The 23,925-nt window shown below is 38.8% G+C and overlaps 1 protein-coding gene across 2 annotated transcripts in view; it reads right to left on the bottom strand.

Moving 5' to 3' along the window:
- ITGB8 (integrin subunit beta 8) overlaps positions 1-23,359 on the bottom strand; it is a 48,070-nt gene extending 24,711 nt beyond the window's left edge. For both annotated transcript variants that reach the window (XM_030969438.1, XM_030969444.1), the window contains exons 1-5: positions 23,175-23,359; positions 8,315-8,400; positions 5,567-5,741; positions 2,812-3,058; positions 888-1,053 (exon numbers count right to left, since the gene is read on the bottom strand). In XM_030969438.1, the coding sequence (XP_030825298.1) occupies positions 888-1,053; positions 2,812-3,058; positions 5,567-5,741; positions 8,315-8,400; positions 23,175-23,304 (804 nt within the window). In that variant the 5' untranslated portion in view covers positions 23,305-23,359. The remainder of the gene's footprint in view (positions 1-887; positions 1,054-2,811; positions 3,059-5,566; positions 5,742-8,314; positions 8,401-23,174) is intronic.
- Positions 23,360-23,925: the final 566 nt, after the last annotated feature.

Here is a 23,925-nt window from a genome sequence, read left to right as displayed (position 1 = left end):
GTGAAGATGGACAAGATAAAACAATTGTCCTGACATCATTCTAACAGATGAGAAGCATGCCAAGCCCTAGATTTGAATAGAAGTTGAATATTTTATAGAGCATTAGCAAACCCATGAATCAGCCAAATTTCAAAATTTGTATTGCATTAATATGCATAAGAAGAAAAACAACAACCAAAAGTAGCTCTCTAGAGCAAAACTAACTCTCTTTATCTAATATGCTTACAGGTTGAGACTTATCCATGCAGATCTGTTCTATCCTTTTCTGCATGGGAGAGACTGTGATGACATTTTATCTATATACAAAAGTTAATTTTTAGTTGATTTGTACTGTTTTAAAATTTGAATTTTTTAAAAGCTGAGAACATAGAAGTTCTTGTGTTTTCCTTATCTACACAAGCATTTAAGTACAACGTCTCATTTAATTTTCGAGTTCTTAAGGAGAAGAAATGTCAAATGGTATGTCTTCATTGAGGAACATAAGTAGTGCTTTAATGATTTTTGAAACGAATTATGTAATTGAATGAAACTAATGCATGTGTCTGTTCAAACTTCATCATTGTCTGTTCAAATTTCATCATCCATCCTATGTTAGTTAGGCTGGTTAAAGCCAGAAATTGAAGATCCATAATCAATACTGAAACATGTTCCCTCATGCTCCCCTTTTTCAGTTTCAACTGGAAATTTACACTTGAGGTGGAAATAATGGAAAAGGAAGAAAAAAATCTTAGTATTATCAGGCATAGCACTGGCATTTTGAATTCAGGAACACTGACCACCAGTTTATCTCTCTCTCTCTGTCTCTCTCTGTACATATATATGTATATATATATATAGTGCCTGAATTACTATTTCTTTACTCTTTTGTAAATAAGTTTCTTCCTTACCTGGCACACAGCTGCTTGGAGCATCGCATCAAAACCTCCTTCAGGTGTATCAATATTCCCAGATATTTTTTGTTTATTCACTGCATTTCTGAATTCTGCTATATTGTCAGTCAGGGATAGCACATGAATATAACCATGAGGAGGCATACAATCTAAATTGTAATCACTGTACAAAAACAAAACACATAAAAAGTCTTATTTTTCCTTTGAAGGAGATGAAAATGTTGAATCCCCACTAACCCATAAAATCCTGATATTAATGAAGATGTATGTAGAACAGAATAAGAAACAGAAAAAAAACACAAGTCCATGTGAAATTAAGTTCAGTGGGAAGTAGTTATAATTAACTAAAAAGAATGTATATTATCTTGTATTTTATGGAATTGTGTATATAGTAACTTAGTTACTATGTTAACAGTATGTATGTAGTGTTTCATACAGAACAAAAAATGCAACAAGAGGGATGGTATGATCTCAGGGAGTATATAAAACCTTTTGAAATATTTACAGTGTGGTACAACTTTGTTTTTCATTATCCTGAGAAAGGACTATCATACCGTAACAGTAAGATCTTTTAATAGGTTGCTACACAGGCTACTGAACTGTCACAAAATCTAAGTTCCTATATCCACTAGTGTTACATAACTGTACACAAAATTAATATTGATATTAATAATAATTACCTCATCAAATAGATGAGAAAATTCATTTTCAGTAACATCATAGCAAATGATACTTTCTCAAATTATGCAAAAGGGAGAAAGTCTGATTTTTATCATAGGTAAGCTAGTGAAGCAGCACTTATACAGGTCATTGACCTGGGACCCATTCCCAGATGTGATTAATGGCACAAGTTGAAGTGCTCATCCATTTCAGAGGTGCTGAGCAGCCTTCAACTCTTAATTTCTACTGCATCCAGACTGTAACTTGGTCTCCTCCAAATCAAGGTAGAGTCAAAGAAGAGAAACTGGCATTGAAAGGATTAATACCTTTGCAGATGTGTCCTCTTAGGCAAAATACATCATGACCTAGAAATGCTAATCAATATCCACTCACTATATATAGATGGCCTAGATGACTGCTTTATCCATAGATAGTCACATCTCTAGAAGGAACTCCACTACTAGGAACCAATTCAAAACCCACTGAAATCACAAAGGGTACTTAGGGACTTCACAGAACTTTGGATCATGTCTTCCCAGGAAAGGCAAGCAAGAAAGTATGAAGAATTAATATTCATTTTTCCAGCTACTATCATTTATGCAGCTCTGAATTTGTTGTGCGCAATCTTGTTCTCCGGGGGTTTTGGAAGTGATTCCTCACTTTATACAAGTGTTGAACTCAAGGTATATAAGGCATGGCATGAACAAAGAAATGCAGGCCAGAACATCTTTTGTATTTAAAAGAGGAGCTCCTTCAGATTAGAACTGTAGAAGTAGATCAGAGAATCAATTATGTTCATTAAATGTGCTGAAAGAAACCACATCATGATGACAAAAGTAGAATTATCACAAAAGAGTTAATGAATACATGACCATACACTAGAAAGTACCTAGATCAGAAAGTAAAAACTTCGTGATGAATCTAGGTATCATATCCAAAATAATGAAAACCACAACAGTTGAATTTAAAATGAAATACAAAACATCACCAAAGCAGCATGGGTTTTGGCTTGTTTTGCTAAAGAAAATACAGCACATTTTTTCTGATACAGAAACAGTTTTTCTGAAATCATTCACCAGGTATTTCAGAAGTAATCACTGTAAAAAAATTTTCAGCATTTTGTTAGGAACCTTGTCAAAGAACCGCGGTAAAAGGAAACAAAGATAAGTTCTGAAGAATTTTAAAAATAAATATGTATAATGCATATTCTGTCATTAAATACACGTCTCTGTGCTACAGTGAATGTAAAAAGACTACATACCTGCACTGGTTATGGATTCTACCTGGATGAATGCTAATATAGGGTGACACAGTTTTATCCACATAGGATCCAAATCCAAGTCGAAAATCAAGAGAAATATTCTCCATCTTTTTGGATAAAGCAAATCCAACGGAATTTAACTTTTCTATATTGTTGTGCATAGAGGCTGAGACATCAACTAAATAGTAAAGATCCACAGGGTATTTCTCTAAAGGACGAACTTTTAACATAAAGTTTGCTTCACTTCCTGATTAAAAAAAGAAACAAATACGTTTGTTTACTATTTTTGAATGGACGTGCTTAAAAATACATTTATTTTTGTAGCAACCTCAGCACAAAGTTGTTTGTGTCAGCAAAGAGAAAAACAAACAAACAAGAAAATCTCCCAAGAGTAAATTAATCCTTGAAGAAGCATTCAAAAATAAGCCATAAAGGGCTGTTTTGGAGAACATCTCGGGGGTTTTTTCTTGCAGGAGCACTGTGCAATTTATTGTAAAAATCTGACTTCTCTCCATTTTGTTTTAAATTCATGGTTATGCAATCCCTTTGGCATTATAACAAAAAGCAGTTGTGGCTCACAAAGGACACAGATCTGCATACAAATTGGGGTCAGTCACTTCAAGGTTGTCATTTCAAAGTATGTAAATGTATCCTGCAAATAGTTTGTCATATGACAGAATCTAAAACTACATACACACCACAAGGACAGCACAGCCTCAAAAACTCACAAAAATAATGACACAAGTTTATCCCAAACTGCTCATCAAATCCCAAAGATCTGATGAGAAAACTCCGTGGGATCAAAATATATATATTTTATTAAAATGTTTTAATATTAAAAAAAATCCATCTTTTGGTATATACAAAATAGAACTCTTATTTCGAGATGATAGATGTTAATGCTTTGGAAACTGCTAAAACCAGCCCTCACATTTTTGCTTGTCTAATATTCTTAATGTCAGGAATATGACTGAAGTGATTTGTATGGGCAGAGTGGGTACAGTAATTCACAGTTTCAAATTAGCCATCATTTTATGTCATCAAAAGTGTGAGCTCACAGCAGAAATGAGTTCAGGATCTTCATGTGATGAGTGAAGAATCTAATCCAGTATTGTGCAATGAAGATACAGCAAAGGACAGGAGGAAGGAAGATGTTACAGAAGAACCATGCAGGTTTTCAATTAAAACTATCAAAAGGTACAGACAGTATAGAGATATGACTCATAAAATTTAAATATGCAAAGTACTTTCTTCCAATGGTCTTTGAACATAATCCATTTGAAAATGTCAGGATTTGTCTGTATTAGGTCTTGTATGAGGAAAATTTCAGTGTGCTGTAATTTATGTTTCCTCTTTGCCAATGCAAATTGAATTACTTTTTGTAAACGACCCTTGCAGGTCTCCAGTTTGCATATAGTGAGATACTGAGCGCAGCTTTTATTTTTTTCCCAAATAAATCCTAAATGATGAGTATATGTAAACAGTGACAAACCCCCCCAGTATCAAAACAAAAGCATCTTTGTCTGCATGAATATACTGTAGCAAATGTCTGTTTTGAGGAAAAACTATAGTGGTATATCTGTGTGTTTCCCTGAGGTGGAAAATATGGGCAAGATATCTATATATACAAAGTTTTTCTTCTGGAGTCCTTGAAATTTCATTCTTTTGCCTCCCTGATGCAAAAACTTCTGGAAAGCATAAAAAACTCCAAACCTAATTTCATTATTTACTGAAAAAAAGGTTAATGAAACCAAATTTGAGAAAGCTAACTTTTTTCCTATGAATCCAGTATGCCTTTGGACATAAAGGTGTCACAGACAGTGCTTAGAGGTAGTTCAGTTCCTCGAACCATTTCTCGAAGCAGAAATCAGTCACTTCTTTAGAAGGAGAGTGAAGAAAAGAGAAGGACTGATGTTACCTTGACTGTTTTATTATAATAAAGTGTGAAAAGCAGAGGTCCTTTGTGCTTTACACTCACACAGATGCTTTCTTTTTCCCTTGTAATTGACAGAAAATTATCATTTCTACAGTGAAGATCAGCAAAATACTTCTCCTAAACATTTAATGTTTTCCAGACAAAGATTGATCCTTCTCACATAGTTCTTTCTTTTTGCAAAAGAAATAAATTAAATTTTTTGAGTGAAAGACAACCCTGCATCCCTTTATATCACCTTCACTTCTGCTGTTGGCTACAGCTTTTTTAGAGTCAGAGAATGAATACTGATTTAACTAGACTTGTGCTGAGGGCAAATGGAGATATACTAGTTATAAAAAAATTCAGGCAGTGAACAGCTAAGTCTTCTTTAGGAATGTAGTCTTTTCTTATATTATGGTTTTGGCATTTTTCTAGTTGTCTAGTCAATGCACTTGAAAGTAGAGAAATAATTAAGAAGTTTATCAAATTATGAATTTAGGGATTATAACTCTATTTATTTTCAGAAGGAATATTTATATACATGTAAGGCAAAACTGTTAGTGTAAGTGGCTAAAGAATCAAGAAACCACATAAGAAAACAGGAAAGAATACCTAAAATTCCCTTTCCACTTATTACTTGCATTATTCCGAGTTGTGTTTGACAGAAACAATTCTTGGTGAAGATGATACTTGAACACCATCACAATTCTACAATACAATGCTATAGCATCATTCTTCCAAATAATTATTCCAGATGCCTCTTCACAAAATATCTGTACTTAGAAGTATTGTTTTTATTTTAAATTTATTATAATATCAATGTGTTAGAGATGACCCAACCTGGACGCAGTTGGACTGAAACTTTTCCTGGTGTCACTTGTGTATTTGTTTCATGGTCACTAGGCATTGTGACATGAACCGTGGGGTTTTCAACCAAATCTGATTGGCAGCCTCTTTTCATTAAGTTGAAAACAGTGTCACAGCGTCCCTTCTGTGTTGTGCTAGCCATGAAATCCTGTTTAATAAGAAAGAAAAAGTACAAAACAATCTGAGCTGGAAAATAAAAACTGTATTAACTTCAAAGGATGAAGAAAACCAAAATATTGGTCTTTGAAACACTAAAATATGCTACTATAATTGTATAAATTATAGGACAAGTTCATGAAGCCATATGTTTTTAATAATGGCAATGATGCAATATTTAAATTAGAAGTTAAAACTAATTGCACATTGACCCTTTTCTACACAAAAAAATTTCAAATGAGAAATAGGATCTTGCACAATCAGAACAATCTGACTTTGGAGAAAAAGGAAAATACACACTCTTATTATGTCACCAAAAAAGTTCTGTGCCATGCTATGAGCTCATTTTAGCAAGAAAGCATCATTCCCACAACATCAAAACAGGTTAGTTTTCAGAAGAATCCACTGGTAACATTACTCAGGCTGATATTTAGTAGGAACACCAGAGGTCAACTCTAGATTTAGCCAGCCTGAATTTGTCTATCCCACTACACAAAATCCAAAGACCTGCTGAACTACATCATTTCAATTCCCGGAAAGAGGAAACCATGTATAATTACAGGAGTGGACAGTTTAGGATGTCACCAACACAAAAAAGCCCTTGTAGCAACAGAGAAGTGATTAGTAAAAGGATGATGTCAGAAGCAGCCCATCCTTTTCTGCATTGAAAGAGAAAAGTTGTCCAAAATTGTGCCAAAATGATCCAATGCAAAATTCCTTCCTGACCACTAATCTGATGATTAATACAATTCTGAACATGCGGGGGGAGGAAAGACAAGATCTCTTGCAGTCTTTCAAAGTATTGGTCCATCTGAGTCAAAGCTGGAGACCAACCAAACAAAGCACAATCTCTGATCTTTCAGGTGCAAATGGGGAAAATAAGCAATCTAAACTACAGTCAACTGTGTATTAGATAATAAATTGTCATCCAAACCCTGTAAAGACTAGAGAAAGCCCCTGAACAATGAAATATGACAGTCCTGTATCTTGTTTTTCAATCTTCAAAGTTTATTTTTGTAGTCTATCCCTGATATATTTTTTTCTATAACCTTCCTTATTAAAACCAACAGAGACTGCTTTTTAAGTTACTGCTATTTACATATTCTTTAGTGGATACTTTTCAAAAAGCTAGATTTTTAAATGCATAAAGAATTTAGCTACTCTTGTTACTAGTAATAACTAATAGATTTGTAGTGTTTCTGAGGTCCACTGTGTGTGGGTATAAATTCAAAGCATTTCAAGAGTTCCTCAGGGCTGATTATCTTATTAAAAAGATTTTTCTCATGAAGCAGGCAGGCTAAGCTGCACTGCAATATTTCCATCTGCAATAATATCAGTTATGCCATTCCATAACCACGGATGATGTGTAGGTGAGCCAGCCATTTAAGAGGGTTTGAGAAAGCCCTGGTGTCCATGAACAGCTCTCAGGATTGACTTGAGAAGTGAAGCAGGACAAGCAGAGCAGAAGTGAAACTGGCCAAGTCCATGTGACTACTTAGAAGGGGACGTACTGCAGCTCCATAGCACTGGAGAATTAGCAAATGCTGTTCTGTAATAAATGCAGATGGAGGAGGATAAAGCTTTGCTCTTTGTAAGACAGGACATGGGGCCAGAATAATGAACACTGTAATCCATTGTGCCATCCACACGTGCTAGGCTTCCTCTGGGAAAACAAGCCCTGCATGCCTCTACCCATCCTTGCATTACTCAGCCTTGTACCTTTGGCAGACTAAGTTAATAATTCCAAGACATAGATATCACCAGTGCATTACTCTTCTTATCTCTGCCAGATACACCCCAGGAACTTATCTACCTTCTCTGCTGCTAACCAGAAAGCTACCACTGGTAATTTCCACGTGAGTTTAAAGAGCATACGAGCTTGCGATTGCCAGTGATATTTTTCAAAAGCTTGCTCCTCTGAAGTGATTACTCAAAATCATGCTATCAACAGGATTATATGTTTTCTGTCAAACAAACCCAGAAATTCTCATATTCTTACAGCTTGCAAAGTAACAATAATTTCAGAATAATTCTTGCTACCTAAGATCTATCTTCCGTGCCAAGTCTCAGAACTGATAGTTTCCAGTGTCAAAATGAGAAAAGCATCATTTTTTCCATTTGTGATAGGATCATAAGGTGAAGTCAACTCCACTGTTAGTACAACCTTTTGCTAAATGCAGTAGACATATATGTGTAGACTTGTTTTCATATATGATAAGGACTTAATACAAAGTACTGATAAGTAATTTTGCTTTGGAAGCCAAAAACTCTTAAAATCTCAAAGCTACTGTAAGTCTGCCAAAGCTGTCTACAAAGCAGATGGAATGCATTAGGAAGGTCTCACTTTATTTAAAATTACTGCAATTTTCCAAATAAAAGATTGCATTTTCTCCTTTGGAAACAAAATGTATTTCACATGATTTCTCAGGTTCTGTCTCTAGGGGTCATTTAAAGATTTTCTTGCTATTTCTCACTATAATTTTCTCAGTTTAAATGTCTTTATCTTTATAAAGATCAGAAGCAGCTAAAATATAAAGTCAAATGTAATTAAGCAAAATGCCATACCTCTTGAGCACACCATCCACACTCTGGACCCAAAGCAAGACACTTTGTGCATGTTACTGCATTTGAAGTGGCACATCTGTTTTCCGCTGCAATGAAATACAAACCCAAACATTCATGATTTATGATGATATGTGAAATTGTAAAATACCTAATTTTAAACCAAGATTTCAAAAATTACTTCTCCAGATTAAGAGTGATGACAATATATTAAAACAGAAGTAAAACAGAACAAAGGCACTGTGGCAATGGAACACAGTTTTATTTTCTCTACAGTCTAGAAATATATGCACAAATTGAATAAACTCCATTCACAATTCACAAGGCCAAATTTTTACGATCCTGATTTAGAAAACTTTTGAAGTGCAAGTTTATCTTTGGCATGTATCTTGCTTATTTACTGCCTAAGAGAAAAGAATTTACTAGGTAGCTTGTCATTTCACAGACATTTTCCCTTTAAGTCATTTACACTTGACTGAATTATTCATTATTCACTCCTCATGAAACCCAAAGTATTTTCTCACCTTCTATAAATATTCCCCCTCTGCATAATCATTTTTACAATGAATAGTTTCCCAGAAGAGGAAGATTTTCTTTTCCAGAAGCAAATAGAAATTAATCCAACACTACATGTGTCACAGATTGAAGACACATCATTCTGTACCACCAATTGCAAAAATTGTGCCTACTTACATGTCTACCAGCAAAGTCCTTTATATCCTTTTCACATCTTTGTTTCATAGATCATTGCTTAAGTTACTACTCTTTCCTATGAAACTTTGGCAGTTGGTATTGAGAAGAAGAGTCTTTTCAAGGGGCTGGGTCAGCTCAGCTAGAATGTCAGCATTAGTGAATCCTTTCACCATGTTGAGCAATAGCCTCTTGCAGACCAGTGCACCTCCAAACGAGACAGAAGTCACCTGCTAGGAGTTATATGGAGGGCACAAAATGCACAGCTGGGTAGTACTGTGTTAAACAACATTGCTTTCTGGCATCTTCAGCATGCCATATTAGAAAATATAAAGGGAACAAAATAAATTTAATTTCTGCATACAAAGGCCACATATGTTAATTGGTCCATTGTGATAGTGTGCATCATCATATCAAAACAGTTTGATGAAAGGTTTGGTTTTCATGCAAAGTTTTGGCGACACGGACTGTCTGAGATTATTTCCTTCCAACCTGAAATAATAAAGCATACCATCTTTCTTTTTAGGTAATGAGACAAACTTCTCATAGTGTACTGTTGCATTAGGAAAATATGTACTAAAATACCTTTTTTTAAAATTTATTTTGCTGATTTCAGCCGTGGATTCTAAGACGAGATCCTGTATCATATAAACAGCTAGTTTTCAAGAGGTCACTTAGAACGATGGCTGATGCAAGGCACCAATCACAGTTTGCACATTGTTATTATTATCAACAACACATATACCAGTATTAACAAGCCTAGCGCAGCACAACTGCAGCATTATACTGATAAAGTGTAGATTAGTGGCAATTTAATTAATTTCAAAGGTCAGACCGACATTCCTATTTCATATCAACTGCTGCTGACTATTTTGCCATGAAGGCAATGTGAGGAAAAAAAGCATAAATGAAAAGAAGAGCTACAGGTATGATATAAACAGTAAGTTGAAAAGCAGCCCAGGAAGGTGCTGGAATGCTGGGAAAACTGATTAAAGGGTGGGAGAGGTTGGTAGGGATAAATAAAGAAGGAGTTGCTAAGGAGAACGAAAAGAACAAGACAAAATCTGAAGGTTTTTGTTTGGTTTCCTTTTGTTATAAAAACAAGCATAGCACGTTTTACTTGGATGTGAAATGAGAGCAAGCTCATTCAGCAGTAACACAATAAAACTTTTTTTGTAATTATAAGAAGATAGCAACTGCACTTTATGCAGTTCTAGTTCTTCACTCTGAAAGAGCAGTCCTAGAGGCCATAGAAAATGTTACCACATACTGCAGGAGAGGGAAAAAAGTATGAAGATTTAGGGTAGGTACTGACATGCACAGGGTTGTAGACCTTGCCACAGATCCCTTTCTAGATAGTATTCATAAAGTGCAAAGACTCAGAATGAAAAGTTGTTGAAAGAATAAAAATAAAAGAAATGTAATTGTTCTTGGCACACAAACACCCCTTCCATCTTCAACTGGATATCAAAGATAGCAGAGATGAAAGGCATTACAAGAAAAAAGAGTGATAAATTCAGTAAAGTGTCAAAGGACAAGGAAAAATATAAGTTGCTGATCTGCAGCATAATAGTGGTTTTAAGACCACCATGGAGCAAAATAGGGAGAAAATTACATTAATTTTGAGGTTACCCATTCAAGCTAATATTCATTGCAAGAGACAGAGCTGTTCTGATAAGAATAAATAGCTGACACGAAAAAATGAGAAACGTGTGTTTCTAGCTATTCAGATAAGGAATAAGGAAGATTAATTCCTAGTCATTGCAATCAGTAAACCAAGTAAGCCAAATAATAAGTATGGCCTGATTTATTTCCTGCAAAAATATCTGAGACTCCTTTCTTAAGACATATAATCCTATCTGCAAAACACATACTTCAATTTAAATGCCATTGACCACATAGCACAATATTAACACCTTTTTTAATATGCACTTGCTAAAAAACCCCAACAACATGTGTCTATGTGCCATTTTCCAGATGCATTGGAAAGTTGACTGAAAAATAACTGTCCCAATTTTTTTTTGTATGATTAGTTTACTGAATCTATTGAAACTTGATTTAGTTTATTAATACAGCCTGTTCAGTAAAAAATAGGGGGGTCTGTGTCTTTCTGACTTTGCAGACTGCTAAATCAGAAAAAATATCTTAAAATCTAGTTTCAGTGTGATCACATTAACAAATGAGATATACAGTACTCCTGGATGCAAAACTCTTTGCCAATAACTCTCCAGTCTCAAGAGCTCAATTTTCACAACATTAAGTCACAGATTGGCAATAGAGAAGCCTGGTACCATTGACAAAAGGTTGAAATTTTGTGTTTTTAATAAAGAGAAACTTGAAAAAATTGAATTAATTTCTTTATTTATTATTCTGTTTACATCACTACTCTGGTTCCCAAGTACATAGTCCATAATAACAGTAACATTTATGGACATGCTTTCATTCATCAAATATTTATTATTTAGTTGTAAACCTACTCTAAAACCATAACTGTTGAAGTATAAACTTTTCAGTTGCTTTAAAAAATCATGGTAAAGCAAGCAATATTTTTTATGAGTTGACTTAAAAAAGAACGGAGATTTTTCCTGCCACTTCACCAAAAACAGAGTCCAGACAAGACTGAGTTACTGTTTAGCCAAAGCTAAGGGCTAGTTTCTACTGGCTTAGTTTGAACTGATGTATGCCAAAAGGTATTTTCGACAAGGGCCAAATTCTGTGCTGGGAACTGCACAGGCATATGCATATAATAAAAAGTGCATCAGGTTAAGCTGCACTTTTCCAGCCTACTCCACAAAATTACAACCATGCTCCAACAACTGCAGCTATTTACAGTGATCACAGGTGTGGCAAGCCTAAACTCTCTGCAACAAGAGGGATCAAGGCAAGACAAACATCTTATATGTTATAATTATAGCCTGCCTCCTTATTATGAAAGTAACCTTATCACAATCAGGGTATTTATCTCAGAGATGAAATAGCAACAAAAGCACTCTGGCGTCTCAGAGGGGATGTTAAACAGGTTTTCAAACAGACAGCACTTTGTTCAAGTACAGCCAAGAATCTGGATTTGTATCAGCTTCACAGTTGGTACACGCTTGTGCTGGTTTTTGGAGGGTGTACCACTTGCTTTCTTAAAAGATACAGCCAAAATATAGCTTGCAGCTTTTGCTCCCTGATCATAGCCCTCACACTGGTGAACACTCATTAAGGCAAGCAGATAGGAAAATATCCAGCTTCCACAGAGCTGGTTTTCCTTCAATTGTGCATCTAATCTTTTTCTAGGGCAGCCATCAGCCAGGCTATCCCCCTGCACAGATAATGAAAGAGGTCTTCATTAACTCATGTATAGACTAATTTATGAGGAAAGCTGCAGCTTTTATGCAGTATACTGCAGTTACTTTCACTTTTCTGTCTTCAGAGCAGACCAACATGACCCTGCAGAGGGGACAGACAGTGGCCATCCCACCTAACACATGGCTTCCCCACTCGCTCTGACTGAGCATGCAGGTACAATGAAAAGCATTATAAAAATGCTACAGAGGAGGGATTATTTTTCCATTATTATTATGTTGGACAGTTACTTGCTCAGATTACAGGAAAAAAATGAGTGTCTGTGCTTTAACTGCCAATCCTAAAACCCTGTTCTGGAATTGGGGATTTTTCCCCTCTTTTTTTTTTTCCCAAACAATAATTTTCTCTGCCTTTTGTGCCATACCTTAAAAACACACTATATCACGACCAGATTTTCCAATAAGCTTACAAGGTAAACCTCAAAATCAGCTTTAAGAGGTACTCAACCTTGCCCAGGAAAGGAGATTTTAACTTGAATACTGTACACTTTTTATGCTTTATAACAAAATTCTAAGATTACTTGAGAAGAATACCAAACAACTTTTCTTTCCTCTCCCATTTTTTCTATTACATATGGGATTTGTTAATTTGCTTCATTTCATCATTAACTTTTGGGCACTTTCGTTTCACTATTGAGACAGAAAGAAGCTAAGCTGCACACTGATTTTAAAATGTTTTTTGCCAGCAACAAAAGAAGCAGTAAACTAAAACTCTGCATGGCAAAGACATGTTTTTGCTAAGAAAATAAAGATGTATAAAAGAAAGGCGCAAAACACTATTAAATTCTGAGCTCTCAAAAAATACTTCTGTAAATCTGGCACAAGAGTAAAAACACCTTTCCAAACAAATAAACAAACAAACAAGATAAAAACCCCTCCAAACGAAACTAATCAACTTTTACAGTGTTCCTAATGGAAAAATGGAACTGGAAGAGATAAACCATAATGGTTTATCTGTAACTATGTGGTTACAGAAATGGTAACAGGCAGAGATGAAAATCGAATAAGAAGTCTTTGTACATCTAAATAAATGCAGTGACAAGAATCACTAATGAACAAGTCCTGATAACTGATAGGGACTTCCCATTCCTAACTCTGCCAATATACCCCCTCCCCCCCCTCCATCGCCATTCCCCTCCCCTTCCCTCCTGAGAGTTTTGGGTTTCCCAAATTAATCTGCATTACCTTATGAAGGAAGTACCTTTTAAGCATGAGGGACATTAGTTACAGCTACACAGGTGATTTACAAAGCCATTAAAATGCAAAGCAATGCAGAAGTCTGCCCTGTATGAGTTTGTGCCTTTGCAAAGCACGCAGGAAAAAACACCAAGATCTTCCTTTTTTTGCACATTGTGCAAGGTCTGAGTGAAGTCACTGGAGAGAGCTGACACTGGATTTCAGCTGAACAGCGCAGACAAAAGGGGAGGACACCTCTGTCAACACAGCATTGGGAAAGCCCTGGCAGAAAACAAGTCATAGCTGAAGCTGGAGGATAGAAAATGCTTTGTAAGTCTGCTCTGTAAAGGCACATTGACATGGAGTTCCCAAAAAGTGAATGAACGCTTCTGTAATTAGAGAAGGATATTCATATTAGGCTTTGAGGCAATTATATAAAGCTCAACAAGAGGAAGTGCCGGGTTCAGCATTTCAGTCAGAGCAGCCTCATGTGGCACTACAGGCTGGGGGGAAAAGGGGCTGGAAAGCTGCTGGTGAAAAAGACATTGAGGCTCTGGAGCATGCCCAGAGAAGGGCGAGGCAGCTGGGGAAGGGTCTGGCACAAGTCTTATGAGGAGCAGCTGAGGGAGCTAGAGTGGTTTAATCTAGAGAAATGGAGGCTCAGGAGTGGGGAGGGGGCTTATCATCTTTTATAATTACCTGAAAAGGATATTGCAGCAAGGTGGGGGTTGGCCTCTTCTCCCAGCTAACAAACAATAAGACAAAATGGCCTCAAGTTGTGCTGGGGAAGGTTTAGATTGGATATCAGGAAAAATTTCTTCACTGAAAGGGCTGTCAAGCCTTGGAACAGGCTGCCCAGGGAAGTGGTAGAGCCACCATCCACTGGAGGTATTTAAAAGACGTGGATGTGATGCTTAGGAACATGGTTTAGTGGGCTTGTGCTGGGTTAGGTTGAGAATCTTAAGGGTCTTTTCCAGACTAAATGATGCTATGATTCAAGGAGATACTCCTGACATTCTCTGAGCCTACCTGTGTCTTTCTTATCCTCATCTCTCTGAAAAGTTCCAGCACTTACATGAAGGTTGCACATTAAGATGAAGACTTGGGGAACATAAGCCTCAGACAGATGCATAGCAACCCAAGTTTTTCATCTACATATAGCAATTTTGAAGATTTTTTTTTCAGACAGATGCATATAACACCATTTTTAAAAGGTACTACCCATAGTAGCTACTGGTACTGCAGTTAGGACTCAAAAACACAACATTCAAACCACAGCCTCAGACATGGCCTTGACTGTGAGAGACAGAGCTATTGACTACTCCAGTCTGACTTTGTTCCCAAGCCACAATACAGAATGAAAACAAGCAATGCAACCTTGAAATTTTTCACAACACAATTTTTGTTTCTTGGCCAACTTTACTTGTAGCCTCTCCTTTCTATGCAACTTCCTGCTTTTCTGGGAGATGGTTACATTTTGTTGATGCAATTCATGCCTGCAAACAATGAGTCAAAGACTACTTGGCTTCAGAAACTAATCTATCCTGTCTCTTGCAAATAAAACATACAGGAAAATTTACTAGGATTATATCATTAGAACAGACTAATTTCCCACAGTCATAAAAGCTAATGCTTCTATGGCACAGGTTTGATGGTCCTGCTTGTACAGCTTTACACCAATAAAAATGCAAAGCATATGGAACCAGAGAGCTTAAAAGGTTGTTTTGGTTTTTTTTAAATCCCTTGATTTCAAGGAAACTTCAAAATGTGTGGAGTTGTGGTCATTCTATTTCCTAGGATGGAACATGGTCATAGGAATCATTGTACTCCAGCCATCTACAGCTGCTAGAAGCTCCCTCAGAGCTGACCAGCGTGAATACAGTCATGCTGCTTCAGCAAAGCCTGGAATGGCTACTGCCATATATCACTGCTAATTTAATTTCTTTTGTATTAGTAAGCACTGCTAGCAGGTAGCCTATCAACAGCCAGAATGGTAGCTATTTTCCTGTGTATTCTATAAAGTCTTACCTAATCAGGAGCTGATGAAGGTTATAAAGGTAGATAAAAATGACTATTTTCTGCCTGCTTAAGAAGATCAACCTCGAATAAAAGACCAGCCTAAGCTTTATCTCCCACCATCTTCTATAGCTGTACCTCCTTAAACCAGGCCTTCAACCCCTAATTGTTTCTCTAAAGTACCCTTTTATTGCATGTCTAATCATTATCAAATTGCTGCTTTCTGCCCTATAGGAGCATGACCTCATCCTGGCACTGTCTCTTCATTCACATACCCAGCAGCAAGTGCAGAGGATCCTAATAGCTCAGGGTTATTTCTTCCCACACAGTGTCACCAAAGACAACCTGATAGATTCTTAGTCCATAGCAATGCAAATAGCTTACTTACATCACTCTCTTTTATCTGCATACATGGTGGTTTGGAACAAATCTATTCTAGTTCGAAATTCCCAAAGCTGACAACCTAGGGGAACAAGTCCCTCAGTTCTGAACACAAAATGATAAACTGAATTGTGCTTTTACAGAATATTTTCGTGAAACAAACCAAAAGCTGTGCACGTGTGGATTAGGGAGACAGATCATTGAACATACATAGTTTACACTTGCAATGAGGAAACCTCAAGAATATGAAATAAAAGCTAAGATTGGTATCAGAGAGGATAACCACCATTCCCTAAGGATTTGTATGTAGCCCACAAGATTGGGAGGAGCATTTATTCAAGAGGGCTATTTAAAAAATGTTACTGTTTTCTGGAATACCAAGTCTATCATATTTGTTATTTCAGTAATTTGCTTTTCAATAGGATTTTCAATCTCCAAAGATGGTTATTGTCCCTGAGACAAATTGGTAAAAAACTTTCTGGGATTTTTTTCATAATTAAAAACCTCAAACCCCAACCCACCTGTCTAGGAACAGACACTGTACAACCTCTATTTTAGGTTTAGCCTGTTAAATTTTATAATTTGGGGGCAAAGATTACACAAAACATGACAGTGGGCTATAAAATATACAGACTCACATACTAATTATAAGTAAACTACAGGTGCACACAGACTGTTTGAATGCAAGCTTCTCTTTCTGCTCTTTCAAGGAAGTATTCACATTTGTGTAGGGTCTGCAGGTGCAGCTTAAATGCTCTCTTAAGGGACAGACTTCAAACGTGCAAATTCTAGGCTTTATACAGGTAGTGGTTTATTTAATGTTCTGAAGTAATGCCACAACATTTCTAACAGCAAAATGCTCTCCAACAACTTTGCTTAGCTTGGAAGAGCCTGCTTGCTGATGTCATTAGTTTTATTTAGTTACTTTGTGCCATTCGTGCCATTGTGTAAGTTCCTACAAGTTTTCTTATTTCCTGGTAGACTTGTTTGAACAAAAAGATGGGAACTTGGTTGTTTCTGGGAAGAAGCTCCCATCTTGTCCTCAGCACAGTACTAACCCTTTCCACCCTGCAGAGATAAGATGGAAATAAATTGTACTCTCAAGTATAGAACAAACAGAATTCACTTAGCCTAGTTCCCTTGAACATAGAGAAGGAACAGAATTTATTTTAGAAAGGGTAGCTACTGGTTTAATCAGACTTGGACTACTTTTGTGATGTCACCATACACCACGCAGCTGTATTCATAACACTGCTACAACAGCAAAACACCGAAAATACCAGAAGTCTTCAATATTTGAACCCAATGAACTACTGCTGCTAACAACCTAACTCCCAAATCAGTGGGCAGAGAAGAGGCCTGAAGTAAAATGAAAATCAAACATCCAGGAACATCATTTGACCCGCCTAAAGCTACAGAAATTTCTTTCTCTAATAACCATAGTTAAAATATTTGTCTCAGCATCTTTTGATGACCATAAATACTTCAGACTCATTATTATTGTCACCATGGGTAAATACCAAGAAGTTACCACAGGCATATGACAATGAAGTCATGGGAAGCAGAGAAACATATAAAGAAAAAAGTCAATTATGAGCTTTGCAAAGTTTTCAATTTAGGCCAATTTAGCCTCAGCTAGAAGTTGCTTTTTTGGCAGCTTTCTAATGCTGTAAATTCTGATCATCCTGAAACACTTACATTTTGCTCAAGGGGTTATTCTTGTTCTGCCACCAGAACAAGGGGGAATCCTGAATGGCTGGCAAGAAGCTTACTTTTCTTCTTGGAGAAAGGTTCCATTACAGTGTACAGTGAACTAATTCATTAGAGCCCCACTTCCTTCCCAAAAGTTATACTAAATAGCCCAAGTCCATTTATGTAAACTGCCAAAAGGAAAAAAAAATTAATGAAGTTCAAGTACTTAGAAAAGAATAACAGACCATATCCTACTTTGTCCATCAAAAATTATGTTTGCTTAAGCAGATGAAAAAGAATTATTACATCTTTCCACTGGTTAGACAGAAGTCAGCAATTAGTAGAGGAGATACAGGAACTTTGAAAACAAGATTTTGCTGAAAAGGAGGTTGCAAGTAGAATGAGAAGCACTGAGGTCTTAAGAATTTTATTTAAAAAAAAAAAACCAAAACACAGAAAGTTTATTAACAAAATGGAAACTATATCCTTCTCCAGTCTTCTGTTTTCAGTAAATTCATCATGAGAAGTTAAATTTATACCAAGATGTCCAGATAACCAGTTACAGTAAAAGCTCTAAATAGTTCACATATATAAGTTTTGAAAATATAACATATGACTTTAGTGCCACCTATATATTTTAAGAATACTAAACAAACTTTAAAGGTCAGAACATCAAGCTATTCCACTTGTTCTTCTTACCCTGACAGAACTCATTAAATCCCAATCACTGCCTTAGATACACCTATCCCGAACTAAGAAAGTACACTTTTTCTATATTCAGTTTTTAAAATATACATTGTTGAAAAAAAATCATATAGGTAATGTAGATTTAATTTCTACATTAAGGTTAATGTTCCTTACATCAGATCTATTCACAGAATCAGAGGATAGAATAAGAATAATTTAGGTTGGAAAGGACCGCTAAGATCAACCCAATACTGCCAAGTCCACCACTAATCCTCTACATTGATATATATTTACATGAAAAACTTGAGTTTATATGCACCTGTCTGAGGCTCCTCTTGAGTTGTTGTCCTGAATGATTCCACCTTCATATAAGAGGAGGAACTTTTCAGAGATGAGGATAAGAAAGGTACATGTAGGCACAGGAGTACCTCCTTGAATCATAGCATCATTTAGGCTGGAAAAGATCCTTTAAATCCTCTGGTCCAACTGTTAAAACTGTTATTAAAAAGTCTTGATAAATATCAGCAGCCCATGTCAACTTACACAATTTGTAAATAAAATATCTTCTGTTTTTCTTCTCCTATGGTAATTGGTTCTAATTGTCCCAAACTCAAGACACAACATGTACAAGTCATCACAAATTCTCCATAGGGATTTGAAAAGTATTACCAGCATTTAAATACTCTATAAAGTCTAAGGGAGGTTATAATCTGACATTTTAATGTCCGCTTGTGGAATGGGGGTCATTCAATGAAGATTTCCTTTAGCTTCCATGAAGTTCACATTCTAACATCTTTCCGATGGTCTGGGGAAGTGAAATAAATTAAACTTAGATTGTATGGAAAATCAAATTTATTCATTTAGGCCTCTTGACTAACAGGGTCTAATTTTTCCTTTCTCAGTTGTTGCAGTTCCAGTCCTTGAAAGTTTAAAGGCCCAAAAAGAAGCAACTGCCTCTTCACACTGTAGAGAGCATTTCTGATGCATGCACTCTTCAGACTGCCTTGACAACTTTCCTCAGCAACAGCATATCCAAAATAACAGAGGCAACCTTTCCAGAGCACCAAGAGAATGGTTTATGAACTAGAGAATAACCATTCTCTAGTTCATAAACTGCCCCTCTCCTCTCTTTTCCCAGCCTCATCTCAAACAGCTGTAGCATGAAAACACTGTAAACACTACACATGCAACGAGTTTCATTCAACTTGTAATAACCATAAAATAAAAAAAAACACCTTACCACATAAGCCTCCCAAAGAGACATGAAATTGCAACAGATTATGAAAAGTGTACAATTTGCAAAGCAAATGTATTCATGTCATTGGCAAAATATGCTCCTTGAGCAATGTGCACATAAACAAACCTCTCCCTCACTTTTCCTCAGAACTGCAACTTACAGCCTGCTCAAACACCCAGGTTGTTTTTCCCCAAAGGCTGGTTCCCAAAAGGTTGGCTTTCCCAAAGATGGTCCATTAGCCCTCGGGATCAGATCACCCACGCAGACTCAGGAAATAAAAAATGGGTCTTCTCTTCTTCTTGGATTGTTTTAAGCCTCAGGAAAGGCCGAACTGGCTCAGTGTTGGGTATTCCACATAACACAGCTTCTTCCACTGAGTCTCAACAGAAAATGGGCCGCATGGGTACACAAGAGAATTAACAGACAAACACCAATTAAAGCTATCATGATATATCTTTTATTTCAGACTTTATTGTGTGCTTGTGTGTGTGTGTCATGGGACATTTCTCAATCATCTCTCTTCAAAAACTTCCATGGGTGGTTTGAATAGCCTTTCTTATTCCTTTGACAAGTAACACGAGTAATGGTTTATAAAACTTTCTTACTAGAGGGATCACATGGAAATCTGATGCGACCAGACTGGCAAAGCACCAAAGACCTTGATGGGAGAAAATTAATGAATCAGAAGTCATACTATTGGCATAAATCAATTAACAACTGACCCCTTCATGATCACAGATCCCCACTTTCCCCAGTGGTCTTTCCAAATCACGCTCTCAAGAAGACTGAAAATACAAACTTTTAAAGTTGGTACTTAAAGAGACCTGTCAATCACAACTATCTAAGAGAACTGCTGTGTGACCGTTTTCCAACTTTTAGTTCAGAGATAAAGATTTTCATTCCATCCCATTCCTCTTTGCACATCACAAGTACACTCTGTTTATTTGAGCTTCATAGAGGAATAACTCCCTGGGTATTTTGGAAAGCACCAAATACCTTTGTTTTCATATTTTAATATTAATTATAACTGGTGTTGGGACACTGTGGAGATTTGAACTAATGTCATCTATTAAGCCTGACCAATCAGTCATTCTTCAGTACTTGAACCCCACATAACCCCTGTGCTTATACAGCAGGTAAGAGTTTCAGCAGTTGGTTTCTGAACGAGGCAAAGGAACTGTCTTCACTGAAGTAAGCACCTACTCAACTGGTTAGCACAATGCATACACATGCTTTTGCTGTAGAATCCAGCTTTTATTCAGTCCACGGGTTCACACCTTTAGGAGTTTGTCAGGTTTAATGCTCCAACATAAATGCAGGGATCTGTAGAAATCCCTACAGAACTAGCTTGATTCTTATGTCAGGTATTTGTTATAATTGGCTTACTGAACTGCAAATTTCCTTTTGGTGAGACTTATTGAACAAGGGACTCTTTGTAGAAGGCAGCAACACTACTCTTTTTATCTGAGCTTACAGGACCTGTAATTTGGGAACTGCAAATTTACAGCATTGTGAGATTTCCTTTTGCACTCCTTATAACTTCAAACCCTGCGCCAAATTCTACCTTTGCTTATCCCCAGGCAATGACTCTCATCTCAAACTGCAGTTTGCAGAACAAATACCCCAGGTATTTTCAAGCTCTCAATTTTTTCAATTAGAAGAGCCAGAAATGCTCCAATAAGAATTAAATAAATTTGAGTTCCATGTACATTTCATATTAATTCCAGTCTCTTTTAGAACTGGAGATTCAGTGCAACAGATATGAAGGTTCTGCCAACTCTGCACATAAATAAACTGGATTTGCTGATGGCACAGGAACAGCACGATGCTTTTCTCCATGCCCAGCACTGCTGATGCAGAAGCAAAGAGGAGTGGCTGCTTGAACAAAGCCATGCTGCCAAATATCTGTACATGGAGCTGCTGCCCAGTCTCTCTCAAAGCAGCCTGCAGACATTCAAAGAATCCAGGTGGTGCTGCACTGGCTACCACAGCCAAATGTAAAAAATCACAAATAACATTAATAATAACAAAAAATTTCATGTGTTCATTCACAGAAAAACAAAACAAAACACTCTTCTTGCTTCAACTGCGGCTGTAGCCTGTAAAGTGATTATGTATGAAGGAAAGAATTCAGTGTGCCTTTCAGCTTTCATGAATTAGCAGAGGTTTCAAATGAAAAGGAAAAAACAAGGTCTATGTGAGTTACAGCCTGCCCAATCTGAGAGCTGCTGTCACAATAAACACATAACCCGTGACGCATTGCCCATATATATTTTCACTATGAAGCACAACAAAGACAGCAAGCATCTTTTGGCACAAAAGCCCCATGCACAACCTCCCCCCTGTGGCATTCTGTTCCGATGCATTATTTGCAATAGTGTGTACCCAGGAACTACACTCATGAGCAAGCACAACACTGCATTCAGGCACAGAACCATACTCTTCATAAAGTTTCAATTAGCCTTTCAACTCAATTGCACTGAATAAAAAAAAAAATCTGGGATACTACATACGAGATGTCATGTTTCATAAGAAATTTAATAATATATTTTACTTTTCCTATTGACATTTGGTTTGGTTCTGAATTCAAATTACAAAGCCAAAAAAGTAAAATAAATTATCCTATGAAAGTTAACAAATTATTCCATTGTTTTTAACAGCACTGGGCAAATCCTACTGAATTAGGCATGAATTTGTCACATATGCAATAAAGAACTTAAGAGTAATACATTGTTCCCATTGTAAATCTTAGTTTCAGAGGTTACATGTTAACATTTTAAATCAGCTCCAGGCTGAAGCTGGGAAATGCCAATTATTCCACAAGCAGAAAAAAATACAGAAAGATGATTGACAACCAGATCTGCTTTTATGATCACTGCTAGCTAAATAAGATCCTTTATGAAATATAGACTAACCTGCTTGCTCTGTCAACTGCTGCACTATCTAAGGTGCATTTGCACAAACCCCCCCTCAGCCTGCACACATTAAAACTGATGCTGGGGGCTTTGGGAAGCAATCGCACAACGCGTGGGGTTACCCACATTTACCAGAGCCTTTTTCACCCGAGAACCATAGCTCCCGGGGAACTGTCAACATGCACGTTATCCCAAGGTAAACAGAAGACAATCTTCTCGTAGCTCTATCCCTATTTAACCCTGCCATTGCATGCCATATAAACGACGTAAAAACAAAGTGTTACCACCCCCAAGAACTGTCCATCCCTTGCTCGGTTCCCCCGGGCGGGTCCGGGTGCCGCTTCACGAAGTGTTGCGGAGGGCGCACTTCAGGACCCGCAGCACCCTGGAGCGCAATAGTCCCGCCGGCTCCCCGGGAGCTACCACGGCTCCCAGAAGGCGGAACGCCCCCGGCGTGGGCAGTTAAATCACAGGCTGGCCCTGGCCGTGTGAGGCTTGGTCAGGAGCCGCCCCAGCCCGGCTCTCCCTGCAGGTACCGTCCGCCCGCCAGCTCGGCCCGCTGGCGCCGGGCGGTCCCAGCTGTCAGCGCTGTGCCCCAAGGCAGCCGCCGGGCCCGGGCAAGCCCCCCGCCCCCGCACGACCCCGCGCCAGAACCAAACCCAGCCGCAGCCCCAAACAGCCGGGGCACGGCGAGCAGCCCCAGGCGCTCGGACACTTACAGCGCTGGCAGAGTCCCGGCACGGCCGCCAGCAGCCGGGCCGCCCCAAGGAAGGCTCCGGGGCCGCGCTGGCACCTGGGCACGGAGACGATCCCCGCGGTGAGGCACGCCAGCAGCGGCACCCACATCATGCGCCGCGGCCGGCACTGCTCCCGCTCCCTCTTCTCGGGGCCGTGTCTCGGCGCCGCGGCGCGCTCAGTCCCGGCCCCCGCGGGGGCGGCGGCGGCGGGGCCGGGGGAGGGGGCGGCGGCGGGCCCGGCACAGGTAGGGCGCTCGCAGGGGCGGGCGGGGGCCGCCGCATCTCGGGGGCAGGGGCCTGCCGCGCCCCCCGCGCCCCGCCAGGACCGGCCCTCCCCCGGCGGCAGAGGGGCCCTGGCCGAGCGCGGAGTTTGGCTCCCTCCATCCGCCTCCAGCCCGGCGGGCCAGGGCGCCTCGCCGCCCGCGCTGCCTGGGGGACGCGGGGAGGCTCCTGGCACCGCGCGGGGAGCGGCGGCGGCGGCGGCTCCGCACCTCCCCTCGGGCGAAGAGGGCGGCTGCCGGGAGGGGCGGGGACTGCCGCCCCTGCCCGCCCGCCGGGGCCAGGTGGGCGCTGCCCGCCGCCGTCCCGAGGCACCGCCGGGGCCGCCTCTCCTCGCCGGGGAGACGGGGTCCGCTGAGGACGGGGAGAGGAGGGCCGGAGACCGCGGCCGGCGGCGCTGCGTGGCGCTGTCCGGTCCCAGCGCGGAGGGTGCGCGCCGGGCCCGCAGCTCCCC

The sequence above is a fragment of the Camarhynchus parvulus genome, chromosome 2 (genome assembly GCF_901933205.1).
Source record: "Camarhynchus parvulus chromosome 2, STF_HiC, whole genome shotgun sequence".
Classification (NCBI taxonomy): domain Eukaryota; kingdom Metazoa; phylum Chordata; class Aves; order Passeriformes; family Thraupidae; genus Camarhynchus; species Camarhynchus parvulus.
This window is presented reverse-complemented; position numbering and strand designations above follow the sequence as displayed.